General features: G+C 45.3%; 1 protein-coding gene across 8 annotated transcripts in view; it reads left to right on the top strand.

Annotated features, from left to right (window-relative positions):
• The window catches only part of PPP6R3 (protein phosphatase 6 regulatory subunit 3), a 126,599-nt gene that overhangs the window by 67,479 nt on the left and 34,183 nt on the right, over positions 1-24,937 (top strand). For all 8 annotated transcript variants that reach the window (XM_088832460.1, XM_088832459.1, XM_088832458.1 and 5 more), the window contains 9 exons: positions 27-92; positions 2,106-2,218; positions 4,533-4,646; positions 12,835-12,964; positions 15,224-15,376; positions 17,193-17,342; positions 18,325-18,389; positions 21,846-21,961; positions 23,611-23,696. In XM_088832460.1, coding sequence (XP_088688586.1) covers positions 27-92; positions 2,106-2,218; positions 4,533-4,646; positions 12,835-12,964; positions 15,224-15,376; positions 17,193-17,342; positions 18,325-18,389; positions 21,846-21,961; positions 23,611-23,696 — 993 coding nt within the window. The remainder of the gene's footprint in view (positions 1-26; positions 93-2,105; positions 2,219-4,532; positions 4,647-12,834; positions 12,965-15,223; positions 15,377-17,192; positions 17,343-18,324; positions 18,390-21,845; positions 21,962-23,610; positions 23,697-24,937) is intronic.

The raw sequence follows: 24,937 nt of genomic DNA, 5'->3' as shown, positions 1-24,937 counted from the left end.
GATTCCTTCTACAATGTGTTTTACAGTGGTTAAATGAGGAGAAAATTATCCAGAGGCTCGTGGAAATAGTTCATCCATCGCAAGAAGAAGATGTAAGTTCTCTTTTGTGAGTCTGAACTTGAATTTTTTGAAAAAAGAGCCATGTCCGTTTGGGCCCAGAGCATCATTTTATTAGGTGTGAGTGTGGAGGGCAGGCACTGGTGGCCGCCTGGCACGCTTCAGGTTGACAGTTTTCTGAACACCAAAGGCTTTTAAGAACGCTATATTCTGCTGATACCCAGTTTCCTGAATGTGAAACAGTAAGCCCTGGGTCTCGCTCCATCTCTTTAGAGCAGGGGCTGTATCTGCTTGCGTTCGTCACAAACCTCCTCCACACTTTTTTCTTTTATCCCCATCTTTAGCCCAGAGGATGTGGCCACATCTGTCTGTGCTTATGTTTTCCATTCAGGCGAAAGCCTCCAGACACATAGCAGCTCCGGGTCCCCAGTGCATCCCAGAGTGCTGGGCTCTTGGGCACTCAGGCTTTTGTGCCCTTACCTGTTTGGCCTTTGTCCTGGGTGCTGAAGGTTGACTGTGCGGCAGCGTCAAAACTGCTCTGGAGGTTGCACAGGGAGCTCAGTGGGGTGGGGTGGGGTGGGGTGGGGGGAGTCACCAGCGGGTGTGCCTCTGTAGTGGAGACAGTCACCCAGCTTCTCTGCAGCTCTGAGCCCTGTGGAGTGGCCAGCACATGGCCGTTTCTGCCTAGAGAGGTGATGGTTCCACATGGTTCGATGTAGTATCTAGAAAGCAGTTGGTTCAGAGAACATGCTGGGTGTGTCAAGCGCACGGGCGCCCTCCTCTGATGCTCTGGCTTGTGGGTCAGTTGGAGAGTGAGCGCTGTAGAAGAAGAGTGCCAGAAAAGAAGCATGTGGCTGGAGGGTGTTCTTCGCTACGAAGGGGAGACTTCCCTTCTACTCCCATCTGTTCAAAACCTTTTGGTTCCTGGAGTTCATCAAAAGCAGGCTCTCCATCCCACTGACCCTTTCAGAAAAATAAAAAAGTAAAGAGCTAGCCATGAATGGGGCTGTAGCTCTCCTCTGACAGTTCACTTGTTGTCCCTGTAGTATTGTTCCTGCTGACACTTAGGACACTCCCGTGTGGACCAGTCTCGGATGCCATAGCTTCAGAGGGGCCTTGGCCCTCCTCCTGTGAATGGGGAGGGGAGGTTGGGGGGGTCGATGGTTTGGAGAGCACATTTCCTGTGCGCTGTAAGGGAGGGCAGGGGCGGGCCTGGCCTGTTCTCAGGGCAGGGATGCAACTTGCTCCTTACTAGGCTCTTGCTCAACTGGACACGGTTGCTGTCTGAAGCCTTGGTGAAGGAGAGGCCCACCTCTGGAGCAAGTCCTTTTGCAAAGGACAAAATGTTTGAGGCATCAGCACCTTCTCTACTTGACTTGCAAGCAAGTTTATTATGTTTTTTTGGACAGTCCTGTTGATATTTCTGTTGGGTATTAAGTGATAAGCTGCATGCTACACTATACTGACCAGTTTATATTTATTAAGTTTTTGACGCCTGATTCCAAACAGTGGGTTTTGATATCCTAGTGCGTGTTGTCATCTGCACTAGAATCCCATTGGGTTTGCTCTCCCTGGGCAGGCGGTGCTCAGTGCCGCATGCCTGGTGCCAACACCTGAGCGCCCTGCAGGGTGACACACTAGGCACGGGAGGAAGGTGCAGTGTTCTCACTCACTAGTATGTTCCAGGAAGCTGCGTTGTGGTTTGTTTTTTTTAGTCAAGGAAGTGGGTTCATCTTTCTGTGCTGCTTAAAGTATATCAATTGAGGGCATACATGTTTCTTCAAGTTTAATTGTAGAAATTTTCCTTGCTATAACTTTAATCACATTTCTCTGCACAGCAGCTGTATTTTGTTGGCAGTATTGTTAACAAAGCTCATCAGCCCAAGAGGGTAAAATACTCAATGCTTTACATACGTTTTTTCTTATTAACTGTAGCTTATGGCCAGTGTTAGTTTGTGTTACTTCTTAAACAGTTTCTTCACTGACTCTTTATTACAAGTTTGACTTCTGGTGTGTTCTGTAGTTGACACTGTGCTTCTCTCCTCTAGCGGCACTCGAATGCAGCACAGTCGCTTTGTGAGATTGTCCGCCTGAGCAGAGACCAGATGTTACAGGTCCAGAGCAGTGCGGAGCCAGACCCCCTGCTTGCCACCCTAGAGAAGTACGTCTGCATCTCTGTTGTTGTCTTTTCTTGTTGATGCTCTGTGATATGTTACCCTTATCACTCTTTGGTAAGTGTTCCTCATGGGGGATTGGGTCCCTGGAAAATACCTGTGGGCGGGCGAGAAGGCAGGAGAACCTGCTTATCTGATCTCAGCCCCTCATGATGCCCTTTGGAGACCTACAGGGTAAGAATGTGTTAATAAATAAGAGCTATTTCTGTGTCGGGTTGTGAGATGGGACAGCGGTATCATAACTGTAGTCACTGCCTCCATGGTCTTTGAGGGAAGAGAGTCTTAAGTGCAAACACATTCGATCAGAAGCTCTTCTTAGGATTCACTCTACCTTGGCAGCCATCGAGGGGCCGCCTGACCAGACCTGATATGAAGGGTTACACATCCTGTGTGTTCCGTTTCTTTGTATTGCTTTTGCCCTTGTTTCTAGGCAATTCCCAGTGAACAGACATCTTGTGTTTAGGTGGAAGACCACTTAGGGGTGGTGTTCCGTTGTGAAGTTTGTGAGTGGCCAGCCTACCATACTGGTATATCTAGATCCACACGTTTTCAGGAAGAATATTTACCATCAAGCATTGTGCATACATTCAGCCTGAATCCATAAAACTAAAAGTTATTTTAATAAAGATAAGGCATTTCCCCACTTTGGATGAATAATTGGGAAGGACTGTGAATAGTTAGCATTGTTACGTACGAATGACAGTTTAGCTTCAGTTTACTGCTACGGTTCTTCTTAGTGACTTTGTTGGAACTTTTTTTAGTCTTCCTATGTATTGAGGCTTATTTGCATCTTTTGGCTGGGAAGGCCCTTTTATTAAAATAAGACATTTGTATGTGTTATTTATTTGGCAAGTGTGAGACAAGCAAGGAACAAATAAGAGACAAAATATCTTGTTTTAATCTGTATTCTGAGAAATAAAGTTTTATTTTCCCAGTGTGCATTGTAGAATAGGAAGGAGCTCACTAGTCCTCTCGAGTAGCAAACCCTAAGAGCTTCTGAGTAACATGTCACCTTGCCTGCCCCGTTTAGTCAAACTTGTCATTGTAGCTGATGACTCCACTCAATACTAGTAACCACACTGGTATGAGGTTGAACCGTGTGAAATTGCCATTCAGGTAGGTTAAAAAATGTGGGCTGTCAGTAATTTCATATGGTACATGATTACTTTGTCTAATAAAAATACAATAAAAGTCACATGTAATTAAAATTTTTCTAGTGGCCATATTAAAGTAAAAGATAGGTGAAATTAATTTTTATATATTCTAGAGTAATTACATAATACAAAATATATATATAAGTATATACTGTTATTTATAGATACAAAAATATTTCAACATGTGTTTATTTAAAATTATTAGAGATATTCTACATTCACTTCTGTGTACAAAGTCTGGGAAATCCAGCGTGTACTTTACACTCAGGTCAGTTCAGACTGGTTACCTTCTGATGTTCCATGGCCACACGTGGTGCTCAGTACCTTTCTCTCTGGGGTGAGGCTGCTGTTTGAAGAATATATGGGTTTACTGTAAAAAAAAAAAAAAAAAAAACAGCCTGTTTTTCAGAGCTCAATTCCAAGTTTAATATTTATTCTATAGACTGCTGTGTGTTGAGTGACTTTTACAGTACTGTTTAGGGATAGAGATCTTATAAGCAGTTTGAGTGCTGGCTGGGAGTACTGGAAGACTGCTTCCTGCGAGGGGATTCTCTGAAGTTAGGTTAGAGGCCAGTTTTGTTTGCTTCCCCCAAAGAGGAAGAGTTTGTTCCCTGCTTTCCATCCTGACCTGGTGGAGGAGCTGGTGTTAGTACCTGCTGAGCCCACTGTACTGTGGGGAGACTGGTGTGTGTGTCAGGCGAGCGACAGGTATAGCCAGCTGTCAGTCACAGTGCAAGGGAGATTCCATTTCTTAGTCTGCATGGGTTCTAAAAATTACTGAGAGCCTGGGAAACACGTTTTCCTTGAGAACATGTGTATAAATTTACTTAACAGGTTACCCTTGTGTTTTACCTTAATTGTGACCAGTTTACATGCATAGGAGAGTGTCCTGGGGAGAGCTTGTGGAGAATACTTAATGGGCAGTAGTTCAGTCAGATCCATTTTACTTCTGCCACGTTATTTTGATTTACCAAGTTTTAATTTTAGGGCAAAACGCAGCAATCGATACTCTCTTGTACCTGTTTTAGATCTTGGTTAATTAAGTACATTCTTATATAGTACTTGTATTACTGTGACCTTTTCTTCCGAAGTTGTTAGTGTTAAATAACATTACAGTTAGCACTTGACTGTTGATTTGTTTCCCTAGGCAAGAAATTATAGAGCAGCTTCTATCAAATATTTTCCACACGGAGAAAAACGAATCGGCCATAGTCAGTGCAATCCAGATATTGTTGACTTTACTTGAGACACGGCGACCAACGTAAGTTTTCCTTCTGTTTCGTGAAATGAGTTATTTAGTTTTCCTTTTAGAGTTTTTAAAAACTAAGAATTAAGTTAGTGGTTTATTACTACAGTATTGTGCCTTTGAATTTCGTTTGTTGAATATTTTTCAACTGTATAAATAGTTTTATATGAATGCAATGCAAATATGTAGTTATATGCTTTAGTAAACACTATTGGCAACATTTGGATTCTTGTCATTTGAGTTTTTGTAGTCATTACCAAAATGCTACTATAATAAGTCAAATCCATGCAGAATGGCTCACATTCAGGAGGAGCTTATTTCTTGGTTGGTGTGCAGTTCTCCTCCAAGTGACGATCCAGGGCTCTTCTGTCCTGTGAGTCTGTCCTCTCTGTGCTAACTTGAGGCTTCACACGTGAGGCACTGCAGTTCATTAGGCTGTTTAAAATGGATGGACAGGTGGCTTGAGGCCTTGAGGAAAATTTTGTGGCGTGTTTAAGAATTAGAAAGATAGTCTGTTTTTCGTATTTGTATGCCTCTGGACAAGTCATTTAATATTTGTCATATTCTTTACAGTTTTATACCTAAAGCTGATTTACTTATTAATTGTCAGAGTTTTCCAAATTGTTTCCTGGAGAATGAGAATTTGAAGAGGTATGCATACATTCGTGTTCCAGTAGCATGTGGTTTAGAGATTAGAATTTTTTTTCCTGTTCGTCATTGGATCCGTCCTGTAAAGCAGACGCACGGAGTGAAGGAGCAGCGAGGTCTGCTGTCAGCATAAGAGCTCAGCGGTCCAGGACTCCTGGGTTTATCTTCAGTGACGTCAGTTGGTTCTTAGCAAAACAGTGAACACAGCCTTATCAGTCCCTGCTTCCCAAAGTCTTCATCTCTGTTCCTGTCCTTTTCAGCTCTGGTTACTGATCGTGGAATGTCAATGTGGCAGCAGTGCTTCAAGTGTATTGTAATTTTGGGATTGTATCTGCAGTTCTGACTTATCCTGTGTTTTTCCTGTTAAATCCTATTTTAAATAATGTAACCAGTAACTTAAGATATTAATCAGGGGGTACAGGAATGTTATCTTGCTACTCCTAGTGTAAGGCAGTTGCATCTTCTCTTAAAATGCTTGAAAAGCACATGAGCTGGTGCTGTGAGTTTTATGTTGACAACTTCGGCTTGAGAGCAGAAATTATAAAAGAAATGGCAGAAGAAATTTCTGATCAGAAGGAACTTACCCCCAGACCACAAAGGTTCATCAGACACTCAGCAGGATTAACTTTAAAGAGGGATGGACAGAGGGGTGGTGGATGGCTAAGATCTTAGCCTTATCCTTAGGAGATTTCTGAGTCCCCAGGATAAAGGGTAAATCTTAAAACTATTTGGACAAGAAAAATGGGTTAACTACAAAGCAGATCAGATTGCCAGACATCTCATTTGTAAAGTTGCGTAAACACCAAAAGACAGAGGGCAGGATTGTGACCCTGAAATACTTTCATTGTTGTGTGAGTGCATGAGGCATTTACAGTCATATGAGACCTCAATGTTCCATCTGTTCCTGGGGCCAGTTACTTGAAGATGAACTTTATCAAAGTCAAACAGAAAAGTAAGGTAGAATAAAGAACTTAAGATAAAGAAATATATTGGTGAAAGTAATGATAAATGCAACAGGGATGTTAAAATTCATGTGACTGTTAGGTTAGGAATGAATTGGATAAGTCAAATGTTGAAAAAACACAAATTCCAGATTATTTTAATAAAACTCAAGAAATATGGAGAGAAGGGGTAAGTTAGTGCACAGTGTAACTCTTTATCTTCTACTGAGGAACTGAGGTATTTTCATAATAGTTCCATTTTTCAGCTTAAAAGGTGATGGTTCCGATGTGTTTTCTAATAAATATAGAGTGGTAGTAGGTTACTTAACGTCGTAAGTGCCACAGGTGCAGGGAGAGCAAGGGTGCCCTGAAACTGTGGACACAGGACTTTGCATTCACTTGTTAGCCCTGCTCAGCACATGCTGGCCGCCAGCTGTTAAGCCACTGGGGAAAGGGCAGCAAACTCTGTAACCCTGAAGACACAGGTGGGGGCTTCCAAGTGGCTCTAGTGGTAAAGAGCACTGCTTGCCACTTGGTCCCTGGGTGGGGAAGATCCCCTGGAGGAGGGCATACATACCCACTCCGGTATTCTTGCCTGGAGAATCCCATGGACAGAGGAGCTTGGCGGGCTACAGTCTGTGGGCTTACAAAGAGTCGGACATGACTGAAGTGACTTAGCATGCGTGGGGACCATTGGCAGTGGGGGGAGGGGACCAGGAAAGAACCTCTATCCCACAGGACAAGCAGGGACACATTCAGGACCCAGGCTGTTAGAGAGCCCCTGTCTGCGAAGTAAGGGTGGGGTCACCGAGATGGCCCATCCCTGAGGCCCAGGGGCATTTCTGGTGCCTGAGGCTGAGCCAGAACAACAGAGCCCTTTCTCCCACGCCTCCCCCCGCCCCAGGCCACCACATGTGGAGTGGGTGAAGCCGGGTGCTGAGGGAGGGGAGGCTGCGGCCTGGCACAGGGAGACCGTCAGCATGGGAGCGAGCTTGAAGGAGGAACTTCAGCTGAGGGCAGAGCAGACGTTGAGAAAGACCTGGCGGGTCCAGCTGTAACTGTAAACACAGAGTAACTTGAGACAAGTTTGAAGTCTTGGTGCACTGAGAAAAAACAGTCACAGCAACAGCAGAGCCTGAACCTAGCTCCGCTGCTGACTGTAAATTGGTCCCCAAAGTTCACAGTAAAGACTTCGGGGTAAAGAGGCGTGTCCGCCGCAGATAGGCACTTGTTACGTCGGTCTCTGCTGTCTTGCACAGCGTGTCCATGTTCCAACCAAAAGACTGCGAGCTGAAGAAGCCAGATGAAGCTGACGCGCTCTCAAGAGAAAAAGCAGGCAATAGAACTAGAGTCCAAAGTGTTGGAACTATCTGGTAGGGAATTAAAAAAAAAACTGTGATTGATATGTTAAAGACTTGTGGGAAGAGTGAGCAGCAATGTGTGAACAGATGGAGAATTTTAGCAGAGCTATGGAGGATCACCTGGAAATGCTAGAAATGAAAAATAAAACAAATGAAAAATATTTTGGGGCTCATTTGTGAACTTCGACATAGTTGAGGAAAGAATCACTGTAGGACATTAGAAGTTACCTACAGTGAAATATGAAGAGTCAGGCCCAGGAGGCAGTTGCTCTGTGAGGCCCAGAAGCCGTGATGCACCGCCAGAAACACGTGCACTGTGTGCCGGGGTCTTGGTTTCTAACCCCGCCCTCCAGTAAAGGAGTCAGGGCTCTGGAGAAACAGCTGGTCCTCCCGCTGGGGTCGGACATGCATGAGATGCGCGTGGAGCATCGTGTGGGCAGAGACTAAGGGCGTGCTCAGCAGGGAGCACCCACAGGGATCACCTTGGAGGTCCAGCGGCTCAGACCCCGTGCTTCCGATACAGGGGATGCAGGTTTGACCCCTGGTCAGGGAACCAGGAACCCATGTGCAGGATGACCAAAAAAAGGAGGAAAAAACCCCACAGTAAGGGTGTGTGAGCAGGACACAGGAGGCAACTGAAAGAGCTCCCATTGGCCAAAGCTGGGACTGCCAATGCTCGCACAGTAAACTAAAGCAGTGTTGTATTCTAACACAAAGTGGCTGTATGAAATAACCATGAGTCCACGCTGACACAAATAAACAACTGCACGAGTACACGGGGAAGAAGGGACAGCTCTCCCATGTGGCAGGATTCCAAGTGGTTCATAATTACATCTCCAGGGGGAAGAGCAAAACTCTCCATTCTTTACTTGTAGCTGGCACCTCATGACTTCCTTCTAGAAAGTACACTGGAAGGACAGCTACAACCAACACTTCCTCAGCCAGACACTCAAAGTCAGCAGCCAGTGTTAAGTGGTACTGATGGTGTGTAATGGAAATGGCATTTTACTTGTGTGGTCTTCCTCTCAAAAACCCACGATCATGACAGAAGCACAAGACCAGCCCCCATCTGAGGGACACTGTGCAGAGTGCCCAGCCCGGGAGGTTGGAGTAACTGCCAGAGCCAAGAAGAGCCGAAGGACAGAGGACGCGTGACAGTGAGCATAGTGAGGCGTCCTGCGTGGACCCCAGACAGGGACAGACTTGGGGTAGATACACGGAAACCTGAAGAAGTGTGGATTTTACGTGTGAGTAGTGGTGAATTAACTTTGATAAATGTAGGATAATGATGGGGGAAATTGAGTATAGGTCATATGGGCACTTTAGTACTTGTGCACTTTTTCTGTAAGTCTAAACTGTTCTCAGAAACAGACATAACATTCAGACAGAAATCAGTATGAAGCACAGTGCTAGCAGTTCACTGGGCCTGACTGACAGCACTGAGTGCTGGCGGGCCCGCAGAACTGCGGGCGCTCTCATTCCTTGCTGGTGGGAACGCAAAATGCTGCAGCCAGTTGGAAAGGCAGTCCAGCAATTTCTTACAAAACCAAACATGCTCTCACCATAACAGTCCCAGCAGTTATGTTCCTTGGTATTTACCCAAAGGAGTAGAAAACGTATGTTCACACAAAAACCTCCTACACGTGGTTGTTTAGCAGCTTTTTCCACCCTTGCCACAACTTGGAAGCAGCTAAGATGTCTTCCGTGAGTGAGTGGATAAGCAAACTGTAGCTCATCCATACAGTGGAATATTATTCAGCCCTAAAAGAAGGCACCCTCCAGCCATGAAAAGGCATGGAGGAACCTTGAATGCAAGTGAAAAAGAAGGGAAAGAAGTCAATCTGAAAAGGCTACATAACCTTCTGGGAAATGTCTCATTTTACTGTGGAGACGGTAAAAAGATCACTGATGAGCAGAGGGTGGCGGTGGGGGCTAAGTGAATAGGTGGCGCTCAGGACCTTTAGGGCCGTGAAAGTCCTCCATACAGTGTCTTGGTGCCCTGCATGTGTCATTATTGTCCAGACGCGTAAACTGTGCGCCGTCTGGAGTGCGCTGCAGACTGCCCTGGGCTCCGGGTGACGGTGACGTGTCAGTGCAGGGTCCTGGGTTGCAGTACGTGCTCTGGTAGAGGATGTTGGCAGTGGGGGAGGCTGTGAGGGCAGGGGGCACACGGCCAGTCTGTACCTTCCCCTCCATTCTTCTGTGAACTTAAAACCACTGCATAAAAATAGTTTTTATAAAAATCAGTGTAATTCGTATCAACAAACTAAAGAAGTAAAACCATGTGACTATTTCATTAAAGTCTTTTATAAACGTCTGCAAATAAGAAATATAAAGGAACTTGGAAACTGAGAAACAGAAAGAAAACCCTGGCGCACCATCATTCTTAATGGTAGAGGCTGAAATCATAGCCCCCAAAATCAGGGGCCATGGCGAGAATATCCCCCTCACCAGTTCTTTTTGGCCTCATGCTGTTGGTCATGAGGCAGGAAGGAAACCTCGGCATCCAGACTGGGGACTGCGAGGTGGACAAGTGCGTTTTTTGGGGAGGAACACCACTCAGCCCACTAGCGTAGCTAAACCAAATAAGCATAAACAAATAGCCAGTGCTGGTGACAGTGAAGCCTACACCATCCACCTGGGGTGGAAAGTCACGTGGCCACCTTCTAAAAGCACCTGGCAGTTTTTAAGTAACAGACCTTTGTTATCCAGCACTCTTAGATATTTACCCACGAGAAGTGAAAATTGCATCACACGAACTTACAAGTGAATGTTTGCGCGCTTTACTAGTAATCACCCGGAACTGCGCAGGCAGTGTCTTTACCTGGCGAGTGGGTGAGGAAGCTGTGGTGTGTCTGGACGCTAGGTCGCTGCTCAGCAGAGAAAGGGCACTGACTGCCGATGCCCCCAGCATCCACCACTGCCTGTGCCTTTCCAAGTCTGAGTTCCGCATTTAACATACCCCGCTTGGAATATCAGTGTGAGTTTTGTTTTGGATTTGGTGGATTTTTACATACATTTGAAAGAACTAAAATGTGAGAAACACTGTGGATATTGACTGTTGTACCTGAGTCAAGGCAGGTAGATAACTTTATGCTCACTAAGTATTTATTGGATGAACAGCTTAGTTGGTAAAAGAATCTGCTAGCAATGCAGGAGACTGGGGTTTGATCCCTGCATTGGGAAGATCCCCAGGAGAAAGGAATGGCAACCTACTCTAGTATACTTGCCTGGAAAATCCCATGGACAGAGGAGCCTGCCAGGTTACAGACCATGAGGTTGGAAAGAATCAGATACAACTTTGCTTCTGAACCACCACCAGTATTTATTAGATGAACAAATGAAACCTATGTGAATGAGTAAGGATTTTGAGTATAAGTTTTGGTATGGTATTTTCACATGAGTAGAAAAAAACAGGTTGTAAATGTGGCTTAGAAAGTGACTCGCCACTTGGAGAAGAAATCCAGTGTCTATGCCTGTTTTGCATAAAAATAAATTACAGATAATAAACGAAAAATACTAGAGGAGAAGTATGCAGAAGCTCATAGGATTATGACATTGTAAAGAAGTTTTAAAGGATGGCTTCCTGGACAGAAACTGTAGTGAAGAATGCTGTATTTGGCCACATAAATTATTAAAGCCCCTACACGGTGAAAAGCGCTTGGTCACAGCAGAGTCCTTCCCCTGCCCACGCGCCCTTCTGTAATTGCAGTTCTGAATGCTGTTACGTGTTGCTCTTGGAAATCACTTGCACGTGTAAAGAGTTTTCAGATGACTGTTGTAACGGTCCCTCTCCAGGTGTCAGCTGTGTCGGGTTCTGCTCTCGGCCCTTGGTGCCAGCGTGGTCCCCAACAGTCCTGGGAGGGCCGTTCTTTCAGTATCAGAACAAATAGCTGGTGAGCAAAGGGTCAGGATTTGGTGCAGGCCTTGCTCCAGCAGCTGTGTTGTTGGGAGCGAGTTTGCACTGACATACCACTCCTGGGTTTATCTTTTAATCTGAATTGTGCACCCACATTTTTACACCCCTCCCTTCTGTCCCCCAACTTTGAGAATCCCCGTGCTTCCTAACACTGATTTTATGAAAGCAATTTTGTAATTGTTTTCCTAAGAGAAGTGGTTTATAATGACTATAAGTGAAAGAAAGTGAAATCGCTCAGTTGTGTCCGACTCTTTGCGACCCCATGGACTGTAGTCTACCAGGCTCCTCCGTCCATGGGATTTTTCAGGTAAGAATACTGGAGTGGCTTGCCATTTCCTTCTCCAGGAGATCTTCCCAACCCAGGGATTGAACCCTGGTCTCCCGCATTGTAGGCAGACGCTTTACTGTCTGAGCCACCAGGGAAGCTCCAAGCCACTTATAATGACTATAGATAGAGCTTTATACAGAACATTAATATTCGCCTTTTAAAGAAGAAGCGATGTTGATGGATTAGTTAAGAGAACCCGTAGAACAAATACAGACCTATTTATTTTGGCTACTCTGGGTCTTCATTGCTGCATGTGGCTCTAGGGTGCCCAGGTCTGGTAGTTGTGGCGCAGTTGTGAGCTTAGTTGCCCCACAGCATGTGGGATCTTCCTGGACCAGGGATTGAACCTGTGTCCCCTGCATTGGCAGGCCAATTCTTAACCACTGGAGCACCAGGGAAATCCCAGGCCTGTTTATTATTAACAGTCATCCAGTGGTAGGCAAGAATGGTATGCACTGTAATTCAGGGATCTCTGGTTGCTTTCCACATTTTTTGGTTAGAGACATGGTATTAGCACAGTGGGTGCAAGGAGCTAGAAAGTTCAGGAGAAAATGGGAGGAAATGGCATATAATTTCTCCCCTGACAGCATATGTTTTTGGATTTCTGGTCATGTCAGCTGATCCCCATCAAGATTTTATTATACCCTCTTCCTATCCTTCCAGAAATTTCGATATAATTACATATATTCCACAGTTGTTTTGAATATCCCTGTACTCTGATATGGGTTTCCCTGGTGGCTCAGTTGGTAAAGAACCTGCCTGCCAATGTAGGGGACACTGATTCGAGCCCTGGGTCAGGAAGATCCCCTGGAGGAGGAGATGACAGCCCACTCCAGTACTCTTGCTTGGAAAATCCCACGGATAGAGGAGCCTGTTGGGCTATAGTCTGTGAGGTTGCAAGAGTCAGACATGACCATGTGACTCAGCCACTACCATACGCTGTTACGGAGCACCTTGAATGGTTTGTTCTGAAATGATAAATAAAATTAACTTGCTTTGTTTCAAGATTTGAAGGCCATATAGAGATCTGCCCACCAGGCATGAGTCATTCAGCTTGTTCGGTCAACAAGAGTGTTCTAGAAGCCATTCGAGGAAGACTTGGATCTTTTCACCAACTCCTGCTTGAGCCCCCCAAGGTAAGGCAGCTCTCTGAAGCATAATTGAACAGCTCCGTAATTTGATTTCAGCTGTTAGAAGGTAGATGAACCTTCTGAGTTAAAGAACCAGCTGTGACCCACCCCCCTTGTACAAAGAATGTTAAAAGTGCCATTGGTTTTCATTGCTTTTGAGCTAGTCTTTAAATTGGCTTTTATCTGTATATAGTGTCTAAATTGATGAATGGAATAGAATTAAGTAAATTAAGGAGATACTCACCTACTTAGAAAACTCAGCTTTTTGTTCTTTTTTTTTTTCCTATAAATTTTGTGTATTTACATGCAAGTAAAATAGTTTTCTTCTCATAGCATGTTATTTTCCCATCTTTGAGGTACAGGTTAATCTTCAAGAAACTAATCTTGGAAGTTGAGTTGTCTTACTCAGAGTTAGAGCAGTGTAACTGCCTGATGGACCGATTGTCGTTTAAGAAGTCGTGTGTTGATTGTGACTTGGAGTGTTAGTTTTTCTGTCAGGGGCATCCGTGTGCTAATCCAGAAATGACTTGTTTATTCAGGCAGCCACTGAAAATGCAGACAGTGAACACCTACAAAAGCAGGGTGTCCATGGTCCATAGCAGTGTCCTTCGTGACGGCTACCCCTTGGATTGCTGCAGACTGAGGTTAGGGGACGGGGCTCTTCCTTGTGGTGTCTCTGGGGAGGAAGACAGTTCCTTGAGAGTTCTGCCGCCCACACCAGTTCTTACACTTTGGTTTTTTCTTCTGCTTGCAACATTGTATCCGGCGTCTCAGGCTATACACAGTGCATCTCTGTGGCCTCTGCTGAGTGAGTTCCTGGGGATAGAGCGTAGTAGTGTCTCCCTTCTGCTTTAGGTGTTTCCAGTTTGTGGAGGGGGCGCAGAGAATAATTTATGTCCTTTGTGCTTGGAGTCTGGTTCAGCTTCTAGATTGTCTCCTCGTATGACCAGCGAGCAGGCAGTGGTCTGGGGCACAGGCCGGAGTGCTCAGGGCCCACTGTGGAAAGTGCGCCTACTGATGTTGGCCGGTGGCGTCCTTCCTGCCAGGCGTGGGGAGCAGGGCAGGAGAGTCAGGGAAGAAGCAGGATTTGTCCAAGAGAAAAGCAGTGAAAGTCGGAGGTGGGGGAGGACCTGAGGGAAGCGGGCGTGTGGCCAGGCGCCCCGACCCGGGTCCCAGGTGTCGCCGTCGCCTTTCTCGGTGGCCAGAGAAGCATCTCCTGTGGATCCTCACTCTGGTGCTCCTCTTGGGCCTGGTTCCGAAGTTAGGCAGTGTTTTGTGTGGACTTCTCTTTCCCTGCTGGGGGCAGTGGGTCAGCCTGTGACTGGCGTTATTGTGCAGTGCAGCGTGTGAGTAGATCCGTGTTCATTAGCACTGTGCTGCAGGGAGTGGCGGGGGAGGCCCTGTTGGACGGGGACATGGAGAAGGATACCCTTTCCACTTTGTCGCGGGTCTCCTGCCAAACTTCTAAAGTTCTGAAGTGTTCTGGGTCTATCTTCTGTGATTTCAAGGAATACAAACTCCCTTTTATGGATGAAAGCAGGTTTGAGGTTGATTCTGTTTCTAAATTGTTACCCAGAGACAGCTACTGACTTTGCATTTTTATCACAGATTTGGCAGAGATTGAGGACTTGTGTTCCAAAACCACTTGTCACTTTTCTCAGTTTCTCAGGTTTCTGGTCAGGTTTGGAATATTGCACTCTTTCTTCATGGACTTGACGAGCTTTCTGCTTGTTTAGAATATTAAAGGCGGGGGATACTTGATTTCTTACAAAATACGTAGTCGAGGGAAATTACCTATTTTTTTCTCTTACATTTATTTCCTTATATCTTAAAGCTATCAGTAGGAGTTTCGGATTTTCCTGCAGGTGTAGAATTTAGGCCAGGTTGTTCGCGGGCTTAGTTTAACTAGTGTTGTATCTTAGTACATACTCCTGTATCGTTTGTTTATTGATTGAACTGGTGTTTAAGTTTTTTGTTTATTTTTGGTTGTGCTCGGGTTTTCGTCGCTGCCTGCAGGCTTTTCTCTAGTTGCAGTGAGTTGGGGCTGCCCTCTGGTTGCAGTGCGAGGGCTCCGCCCTGAGATGGCTCTTCTTGTTGTGGAGCATGGACCCCAGGGCACGTGGGCTTAGTTGCCCCTTGGCATGTGTGATCTTCTTGGACCAGAGATCAAACCTCTGTCCCCTGCGTCGGCAGGCGGATTCTTCAGCACTGGACCGCTAGGGAAGTCCTGAACTGAACCTAATCAGAAAGCTTTTTCTTTGTCAGAAAAGCGTGATGAAGACTACGTGGGGCGTGCTGGACCCCCCCGTGGGGAACACCCGGCTGAGTGTGGTTAGGTTGGTATCCAGCCTCCTCCAGACGAATACCAGCAGCATCAACGGGGACCTCATGGAGCTGAATAGCATTGGGGTCATACTGGTAAGATGTCCCCAAAAGACGTCTTCACTTGCCCTTGAGCTTTTATGAATGAGATCGCTGGTTGTAGAACCTCATAAATTCACAGTATGTGTCTTGGTCTGAGTGCAAACAGTCTTCCCCTTGAGGTTATCATCAGTTTTGAATGCTTTTAGTTTTTCAGTAGTGATTTATTGTTGCTCTGTGTAAAGATCTGTGTCTGTGTTATAGAGAATTTCCAGGACAGTTAAGACACAGACATTTCCCTCCAGAAGCTCGGTCTCCCGTGGAGGATAGAGTGAATGTAGTCAGTTTCTTTGGGGGGTTGTGTGAGCCATAAATAGCTGTTGCCTGCAGCCCTGTTTTCCCTTCATAATGCTTCTCTTCGGGGGACAGGCTTTTGTGTTTTTTTCCACTGAAAGAGAGCTGCAGAGGGTATTAAGACTGTCTTATATGGACTTCCCGCTCCCCTGAGGTCCCCGGCTCCGAGGCCTGTGCTTAGGATCCACGGGCCTGGCCTGGGGCCCCTGCTGGCTCTGACCTGTCTGCCATAGCACGGACGGTTCCCGGGGCGGTCACACTGTGCCCCGGGGGGATTTGACGTGTGTTTCAGAGGAGGGCCTGGTGTTTGCTCTTCACATGAGAGGCATCAAGTGGACACTTAACATACATTTCTCCTATGATCATGGGTATAAAACTGTTTTTTTCAGATCATGCCCAGAGTACAGCTAGTAAGTCGTGGAGCCAAGATTTGAATCCGCGTCCACGTTCACACCCATGCGTGCTCTATCAGCCATCCCGTTGTGCTTGGTAGCAGCGCTGAGATACTTCGGTTGTGTTTCAGCCGGGTGTGTTAAGGGACACATCAGTGGAGGGCACAGAGAGCAGGGCCATTTTGGGGCAAGAGGAGCCGTCACAGGATCACACTTTCTTTGGTAGCATAGCCCTTGCCCCCTGGGGACAGAGTCTCTGCCTCACCCTCTGACAGGAGCATAACTTCCCACGCCTGTCTTTGGGAGTCTCCTTGAAGTCATCAATTACTAGTCTTTAATCTTACTGCTAATAAGTGTACAGCTATTGTTAATTCATTCTGTTGTTAATATTAGAGCTACTTTTGAGTGCTTGATTTGATAAAACTTCTAAATGGATCATTAATTATTACCTTTTCATTTTGAGATTGGATAGCCAGACTCAGAGATATCCTGAAAACATACTGCAGTTGTGTGTTTTGCGCTTTTAGGAGCTGTCTTCTTTTCTGCTACCTTTGCCTTTTCCAGGTAATCTGGAAAGCCCTTGCATCTCCAGGAGTTCCACACATCACCTCCTGCCATACTGTCTTGTTTTGCTCCATCTGCTATAGTTCCATGAGTTTAGAGGGCTCGAGTGGTTATTTTTTTAAGGTGTGAGCACCTTGACATTGGAGACCGTATTTTGCAACTGGCACTGGGCACTGCTCCGGAGTCATCAGTGAACATTTTGTTAAATCAAAATGAAACTCGCATAAATTTCTTTGAAAATCATTGGAAATTTACTAAACTTCATATCTGTATTAGTCACTGTGAAAACAGGTTTTCTCTGAGAAATTTCTTACTGTCTTTATGCACTTACTGTTGGTCTCTTAGATTCCGTGCACATTCTGACATGTTGAATGAGCAAATGTTGTTTAGTCTATGAAGGTGTTTTAAGCTGCCTTTAAAAATAATGTATTCCTTTTAATTTGTTTTACTGTACCAGGAGGACGTCATTGATTGATTGATTATTTGGTGAATGTATTGAAGTAGTGACTAGAAGATTGAGGTGACAGTAAAAGAAAGCGTTGCTTTTCTTTTTTTTTTTATAGGACATGTTCTTCAGATACACATGGAATAACTTTTTACACACACAAGTGGAAATTTGCATTGCACTGATTCTTGCGAGTCCTTTTGAAAACACAGAAAATAGCACAATTACTGATCAAGACTCCACTAGTGACAACTTGTTACTGAAACATGTAAGCTTACTTGGTGTCTTTTTTTCTGCCTCTCCTGGTTACAGTAGTTTTCTCTTTAAGTTATGAAGTGAGCTGAAGTCTGAGGGTAGGAGGTGAGATTTCAGAATCTAAGGATTTAACTGTCTTATTTTGATTGTACTTCTAACCAGTGATTCTATAAATCATATCCTAGGCAGTTCACCTTTAGGTGAACTTTTAAAAAAAGTTTCAGTAAACTCAATAGATTGGAAGATTTAGAAACCTTTTGGAAATTAAAAAAACAATACAACTTTAAATAACATTTGAACAGTTATTTGGCTTGCCTAACTTTTCTTTTCTGTTGCTGAATCTGTGACTGAAAGTGGGGAGAGCTGAGTTCTCTGCAGTGTCAGCACGCCCCTCCGGGGATCTGTTGTCTTCTGTTAAATATGAGGTGGTGGTTTTACTGAGTCCGTCTTCAGGTGTCTTCTTGCTCTGCAGTTCTGTGACTGTGGACATTCTCTCGCTCATACTGTGTTACCCCCAAGCCTTGACGATGGGCAAGGCTAGCCTGGAGTGACCCAGTAGATGGGTAGACAAGTGCCATGTGAATGAGACTGGCCTTGCACGTTCTGATAATGCAGCCCACAGCTCTGGTCGTTGTCTAGCCACGCCTGTTTTCAATAAGAATGCAACAGTGTTAGTTCATGTAGAACTAAGTGTTGCTCACATTTGAAAAGTACAAGTATTGCTGTGGGTTGTAAACTAAATTTTTGCTGGGGCACGATTCCATTTCAGAATAAAACCTGGCGTTGCTTTAGGTCAGCTGCTCACTGGTAGCAGTTACTTTATCACATTGCATCTGATTTAGCCAATAATTCTCAGCTGTGTTTAGTTTGCTGTGTTGTATGTATAAAGTGGTATGTATCACTTTTCTGGTTAACTAGAGTTCTGTTTCACTTTAAAATTTTGACACTTCGACATTTATGTCAATGTTAACCTGAAACATTCCTTTTTTATTTAGCTCTTTCAAAAATGTCAGTTAATAGAACGAATACTTGACGCCTGGGAAATGAATGAGAAGAAACAGTAAGTATATTGTTTTCTGATAGGAGTTCGGTTTGATTACGTATTTATTTATATTTGGCTGTGCTGGGCCTTTGCTGCTGCTCAGGCTTTTTTGCGCTGGTTCTGGCATGTGGGTCCACCCTCCAGCTCCAGCATGTGGGCTTCTTGTTGCCGAGGCTTCTCTTGTCCAGAGCACAGGCCCTAGGCACTCAGGTGTCAGCAGTTGTGGCTCTTGGACTCTAGAGCACAGGCTTAGCAGTTGCCACTCCGAGACCTGTGGGGTCTTCTGGACCAGGGACCGAACCTGTGTCTCCTGTGTTGGCAGGCAGACTCCTCACCACTGAGCCTCCAGAGAAGCCCTGATTTTTAATTTGAAGAAAATGTGCGCCCTTGCTCTAGACAGGGAACAATGAGTGTAGTTACATGGTATAGTTAATGGTATAGTTAGTTACATGGTATCAGTTCAGTTCAGTCGCTCAGTCGTGTCCGACTCTTTGCGACCCCATGAATCACAGCACGCCAGGCCTGCCTGTCCATCACCAACTCCTGGAGTTCACTCAAACTCATGTCCATCGAGTCAGTGATGCCATCCAGCCATCTCATTCTCTGTCGTCCCCTTCTCCTCCTGCCCGCAATCCCTCCTAGCATCAGAGTCTTTTCCAGTGAGTCAACTCATCGCATGAGATGGCCAGAGTATTGGAGTTTCAGCTTTAGCAGCAGTCCTTCCAATGAACACCCAGGACTGATCTCCTTTAGAATGGACTGGTTGGATCTCCTTGCAGTCCAAGGGACTCTCAAGACTCTTCTCCAGCACCACAGTTCAAAAGCATCAATTCTTTGGCAATCAGCTTTCTTCACAGTCCAACTCTCACATCCATACATGACTACGGGAAAAACCATAGCCTTAACTAGACAGACCTTGGTTCGCCAGGTAATGTCTCTGCTCTTTAATATGCTATCTAGGTTGGTCATGACTTTCCTTCCAAGGAGTAAGCGTCTTTTAATTTCATGGCTGCAGTCAGCATCTGCAGTGATTTTGGACTAGTTAGTTACAAATGGCTCTCTTGGGACTTCCAGAGCATTTAATTGTTAACAGGTATTTTTCTAGTAATTTACTTTTAGATCTAACATGGTATAGTTAGTTACATGGTATAGTTAGTAACTATACTATACTAACTATAGTTATGGTTAGTTACATGGTATAGTTAGTTACAAATGGCTCTCTTGGGACTTCCAGAGCATTTAATTGTTAACAGGTATTTTTCTAATAATTTACTTTTAGATCTCCCTGTCTTTCTACCTGTCCTGAGGGGAAACCAGGGGTTGGGAGTACGCCCCTCCTCTGTTGCTGCCTTTGAAACTTCTTGTTTCTTTGTGAATGGTGGTTTTTCTGAGAATGATGGGAAGGAGAAGGAACAGAATCACAAAAGCATATCCTCTGTGATGATAATTAGCTCCTAGAGTCACTTTGTGCCTGGAGCTAGAGGAGGGTAAAATTGCCCAGTATTTCCTTTTATAGGACATTTCCCTTAGCTGCTTGGCACAATTACTTGAGGTATTTGCTGCTGCCTGTGAGTGGTTTTGTTACGCAGTTTCCCCTAGCAGTGTTGTCTGGGATGAGCATTCCTCTCTAATGCCCAGGGAGCTTTTATGCCTTCCCATAGATTCTGCAGCAGGGGGGTGTGTTTGGGAAACACTCTCAAGGCATTCTTGCGTTTGCATTTAAGTCAGATTTATGGAAGCATACATTTTGGGGTATACATTTCTTTTAAAAATCACTTACTAAAACCGATAGGGCTTTGCTTTGATTCTTTGTGGAGAAAGATGGCTTGTAGTGAGTGTGGCTGGGGCTCAGGTCCTCTCCTCCTCCAAGAGCCCTTCTGTGGCCAGACTGACGTCTCTGGTCCATCTTCGTCTTCCTTGACTCCCTTCCTCTCTCTGCCTCCTCGTCGCACCAGTGCTCTGCTCCCTGTGAGCTCCAGCCTCTGAAATCCTGGCTAAGATTATTTCTTCTTCCTTGGGGGGTCCTGAAAGAGCTTTTTAAGGTTTCCTTGAACAGGAAGCGTAAACAACATTGGGAGCCTTGGGCCAAAAAGCTTGGAGAAGGGTGTTTGATTTCACTTGTGGAGGTTTGAGGGAATACAGCAGAGTTTGTGAGAATTTGCCCCAAATGAACATTCAGGTTCTTATTGTGAATCTTATTGTGAAACTGAAAGAGGTCGCAAAGAGTTGGACACGACTGAGCGACTGAAGAACAGCAGGAGAGGCTCTTAGCAGCTCCGGCTGAAGCCCGCCCTGTGCCTTCCAGCCTGTAGGGGTCCGTGCAGCCTCTAAGCTTGGTAGCGGATACTTTCATGTTTGAGGCAGGCCTGTAAGCATTATGTAGTTTGCTTCTTTTTTAAAGTGGCTCCTGAAAGAGTCCCCTTTTAAGTAAAGATCTCTTGAGTTTGTTCCCTCCTGTCTGCATTCAAAAGTCTTGTTTCATAGAATTTAAAATATTGACACTTTTTAAATATTCAGGTAGAGAGGTCACAGTGATGTGAGAAGTCTTAAGTGTGAAGATGGGTCAGTTGTGAAGATTAGACTCTGGTCAGGGAAGGGGTGAGGAGTAACATGCATGCCGGTGTTCCCAGTGGTGTACGGGCCAAATGCAAGCTGACTGCCTCTCCTCTTGGCCAAGTCCTCGAATCAGCTAACACTGTAACTCAAGAAATGCCATTAGTAGATAACTTTCTCTGGTAATTGATTAATGTGATAGAAATTTAATATAATGTCTTTGCAAAATGAACCAGTAGAATTCTCACCTCAGTTCTCTACAGTCTGTTTAGTCTGAAAAATAGTTTTCTAGAAAGAGAAAGGAAAGTCACAGCCACAGAATCATCAGGCGCCAGTGAATGTTTGGGTTTTTGTTTTTAAAGATAATATATAACTGAAGACATTTGGTTTAAATACTTGAACAAAATATGTCCTGTCTAGTGAGGCTGCCGGAGAAGGCAATGGCAAGCCACTCCAGTACTATTGCCTAGAAAATCCCATGGATGGAGGAGCCTGGTAGGCTGCAGTCCTTGGGGTCGCTAAGGGTCGGACACGACTGAGCGACTTCACTTTCACTTTTCACTTTCACACATTGGAGAAGGAAATGGCAACCCACTCCAGTGTTCTTGCCTGGAGAATCCCAGGGACAGGGGAGCCTGGTGGGCTTCCGTCTATGGGGTCGCACAGAGTCGGACACGACTGAAGTGACTTGCAGCAGCAGCAGCAGTGAGGCTGCGGTGTAATTTTTTGAGTAGACTGTTTCCTGCCACACATTTCACTGCCCCCCGAGTCTGCTAAGACTCCTTATTCTCCTCTCCTGTCTGTTCTTGTCCTTGGTGGCTTGGATTTTAGAATGATTGCTGAAGTCCACAGTAGTCACCCAGCTGCTTCATCAGCCCACCCTGTCAGGAGTCTGAACATCTGTCCTTTGCCCCCTGGCAGGGCCGAGGGAGGTCGGCGGCACGGCTACATGGGCCACCTGACGAGGATAGCTAACTGCATCGTGCACAGCACGGAGAAGGGCCCCAACAGCGCCCTAGTGCAGCAGCTCATCAAAGGTAACGGGCTCAGGGGTTACAGCGTCGTTTCTGTTGGATTGGAGAAAGAAGTTAGGGGAGAGTGGAAGGAGTCATAGCGTTTTAAATAGCCGTCTGAGGAGTTTCCTTCTACTTCCACATTATCTGGAGATTTGAATGAGACTCTTGAGAATGTGTTTGAACAGTATAACTCTTTGCTGTATCTCTGTTCTTACTTTTGCAGTCCTTTTACTAAGTATCGGCAGGCTTGGCCGGTAACTGGAGTCACCCACTTTCATTCTCTAAGGGTATGGCTCACAAGTCCCTCCTTTGAGCTTGAAGTCCTCATAGGCTGACGGTGGACCCTTGTGAGCTATAGTTAGCTACTCTTGCTTTTTCTTTTTTCCTGAAGGCCCCCCCATGGCCTGTGGATTTGAGTTCCTTTCACTAGCATATTAAGATACTTACCAGCATTTTTTTCTATCTTTCTATTACTAAAATGAGAGCTATTAGCCAGTATCCTAAAAGACTCTTTCTGTACTAGCATTTGAATGTAATCAACCCAAGATTCCTTGAAAAAGCTGTGCGGATGCCTTTTACACTGGCTCCCTGGCCTTGAGTCCACCTTCTCCTGGATGAGAACATTAAGAACCCCGTGTGCTCCAGTGGGATTACTAGTCCTGTGACTCACTCCAAAGGCAAAATGTCTTAGCCTCGTAGTACAGCATTTGTTCAGTTGTTAGCTTGCTGAAAATCGGCTCCCAGTCTATCCTACTTCTCTCTTAAGAATGTTTGTGTTCAAGAGGCCATTCCTATTGAATGTGCAGTAAAAGCATGATTGTGGCCCAGTGATGGAGAAAACTGGGGCTTGGCCCCCTGAATTTTGCTTCTTGAGAGAGAGATTAGCCATATCATCACACTGTATGTCCTTAGCCGTATGCGTGAATTGGCCCTGTCATTTGTGTGTTCTTTGAGAGCAGTCTTAGTTTTATGGTGGTTGCTCCCCACATGTGTTTGTGAGGGTGTATGAACGTGTGTTTCAACCAGAATTGTCAGACGACAACTTCAGTCTAGTGAGGGCTCCCAGATTGCAGCTGTAGTTTCCTTTTCTCATAAAACTATTTGTGTCTCCTTTTCTTTAAATTTTCTGTAGAAGATAGATTTCACTATTGCATACATATTCGTTTGTTTTCCTATGACACAAGTATTTAGAAAACATTATTTTTGAGGAGCTTGAGAACCCACACTGGGTTCCATGGGGCAGTCATGGGCTAAAAGCCCTTAGAATTTCTCAAGAAGTGTGCAGAAGTGAATGTGTGCAGTGGTTCCTGAACGTGCATGACTGTGGAGCAGGACCACTGTTACCCACAACTTTGTAAGGAGTTCAGTGGAAACACTTAAATATTAATATTTTCCAGGTTAAGTTTTTACCAAAAGATCCTAAAAAAATTGTTAAATTCAGATAATTGGTTAGGGCTCTTGTCATCAAGCATAGACCACGGGGGTGAGGTAGGGGGGTTCCTGAAAGTTCTCAGGGTTCAGACTGAGCACGGCTCTGTAACCCTGAGCCTCCCAGAGCCCGGCGGGCTTGCTCATCCCTGATGGACCACATGGTGGCGCCCTCTCGTGCTCCCTGTTTGTGTGTGAGTCACTGTAGTGATCATGCTTTTTTCCTTTTCTTCCCTCTGAAGATCTTCCAGACGAAGTCAGGGAGCGATGGGAGACATTCTGCACGAGCTCCTTGGGAGAAACTAACAAGAGGAACACGGTAGATCTAGTAGGTTCTACAAGCTTACATATCTGTGGTTTTGGTGCTCTGGGGCTTTGCCTGTTTATTCAGAAAGATGTGAGGCACCTTTCTTCCACTTGTCCTGGTGACGGTAGACCAAGGGGTACGTTCATGTTTCTTACCAGTAAAAGAGGCTACATCCGCAGTGCTCTGGCTCGTTTGCCCAGTCGGCTCCCAGTTCCGGCCTGGGGCGACGTAGGGGACACGCAGCCCCTCAGCCCCGCTTCCTGCCGCACCGCTTCCACCTCCCTCGGCACCTGCTCCCAGGCTCCTTGGTGCCTGCTCCCCGGGCTCCTCCGTACAGCCCCAGCTGTCCTGTCACGCTCGGGCTTGGTGCCTTACACCTGTGTGATCCCAGGTGGTTAGAGAACCAAAATATTCCTGTGTCTGGTTTCTACTTCTGCTTAGTTGAGTTTACCTTCATTAAAGTCATTCCCAGTTGGGGGAAGTTCTGCAGATGACTTTGGAACCCCAGCTTTAACAGATTGGTACTTTGAGCCAGGGAACAATGGCATTGATAATATTTTTAAAAATTATATTGGACTTTGGAATGTAGTCTTTGTTTTCTTTAAGACATTAAGTTTTAAGGTAAGTATTGATTTGGTTTTGAAGATGAGGGAAAGCATTTCCTTTTGCAAGCACATGCCACTTGATAACTGAGATGGTAGTCTTGATTGTATATGGAAGTAGATGTATCAGACATTTCGTTCTGCTTTTGAAATTCAGCAGCTGCAGTCTTGAATTTCTAATACACAGTAACTCCCTCGATTGTTAGGCAGTCAAGTACCTGGCAGCCTTACCTGCTCAGAACAGAATTTAGAAATGGGGGTGGGGGTAGGGAGTGCTACAGAGCAGTCCCTGGGTCACCCTGTGTCACATGGCCCCAAGGGCCTGTCGCCTCCCACTCTGTAGATCATCTCACAACTTTGGTTGTCTTTTAACAGACTCTTGACAGATTGGTGGCTTGTTAAGGTGGATATAGTGAGAGAATTATTAGGTACTAGAAGCTGAAAGAATTATGAAGAGGTAAGTGTAGAAAGGGAGCTGTGTGGGGCCATTTAATTAAAACCAGTTTAGTGGCCCCTGTGTCTCAGGGTGTCACAGCCCAGCAGAGGAAGTGACATTCACTTTGACAGCCCTTTGCGCAGGGAATGGTTAAGTAAGTTTTAATGAACGTATTACCCACTATAGATTGTTTTTTTTTCCCCCCGTCAAATTGGTTAAAATTC

Source organism: Moschus berezovskii, chromosome 25 (assembly GCF_049115385.1).
Source record: "Moschus berezovskii isolate FMDL1 chromosome 25, NW_MosBer_1.0, whole genome shotgun sequence".
Lineage (NCBI taxonomy): Eukaryota > Metazoa > Chordata > Mammalia > Artiodactyla > Moschidae > Moschus > Moschus berezovskii.
The sequence above is the reverse complement of the archived record's forward strand: the minus strand, read 5'-3'. Positions and strand labels throughout refer to the sequence as shown.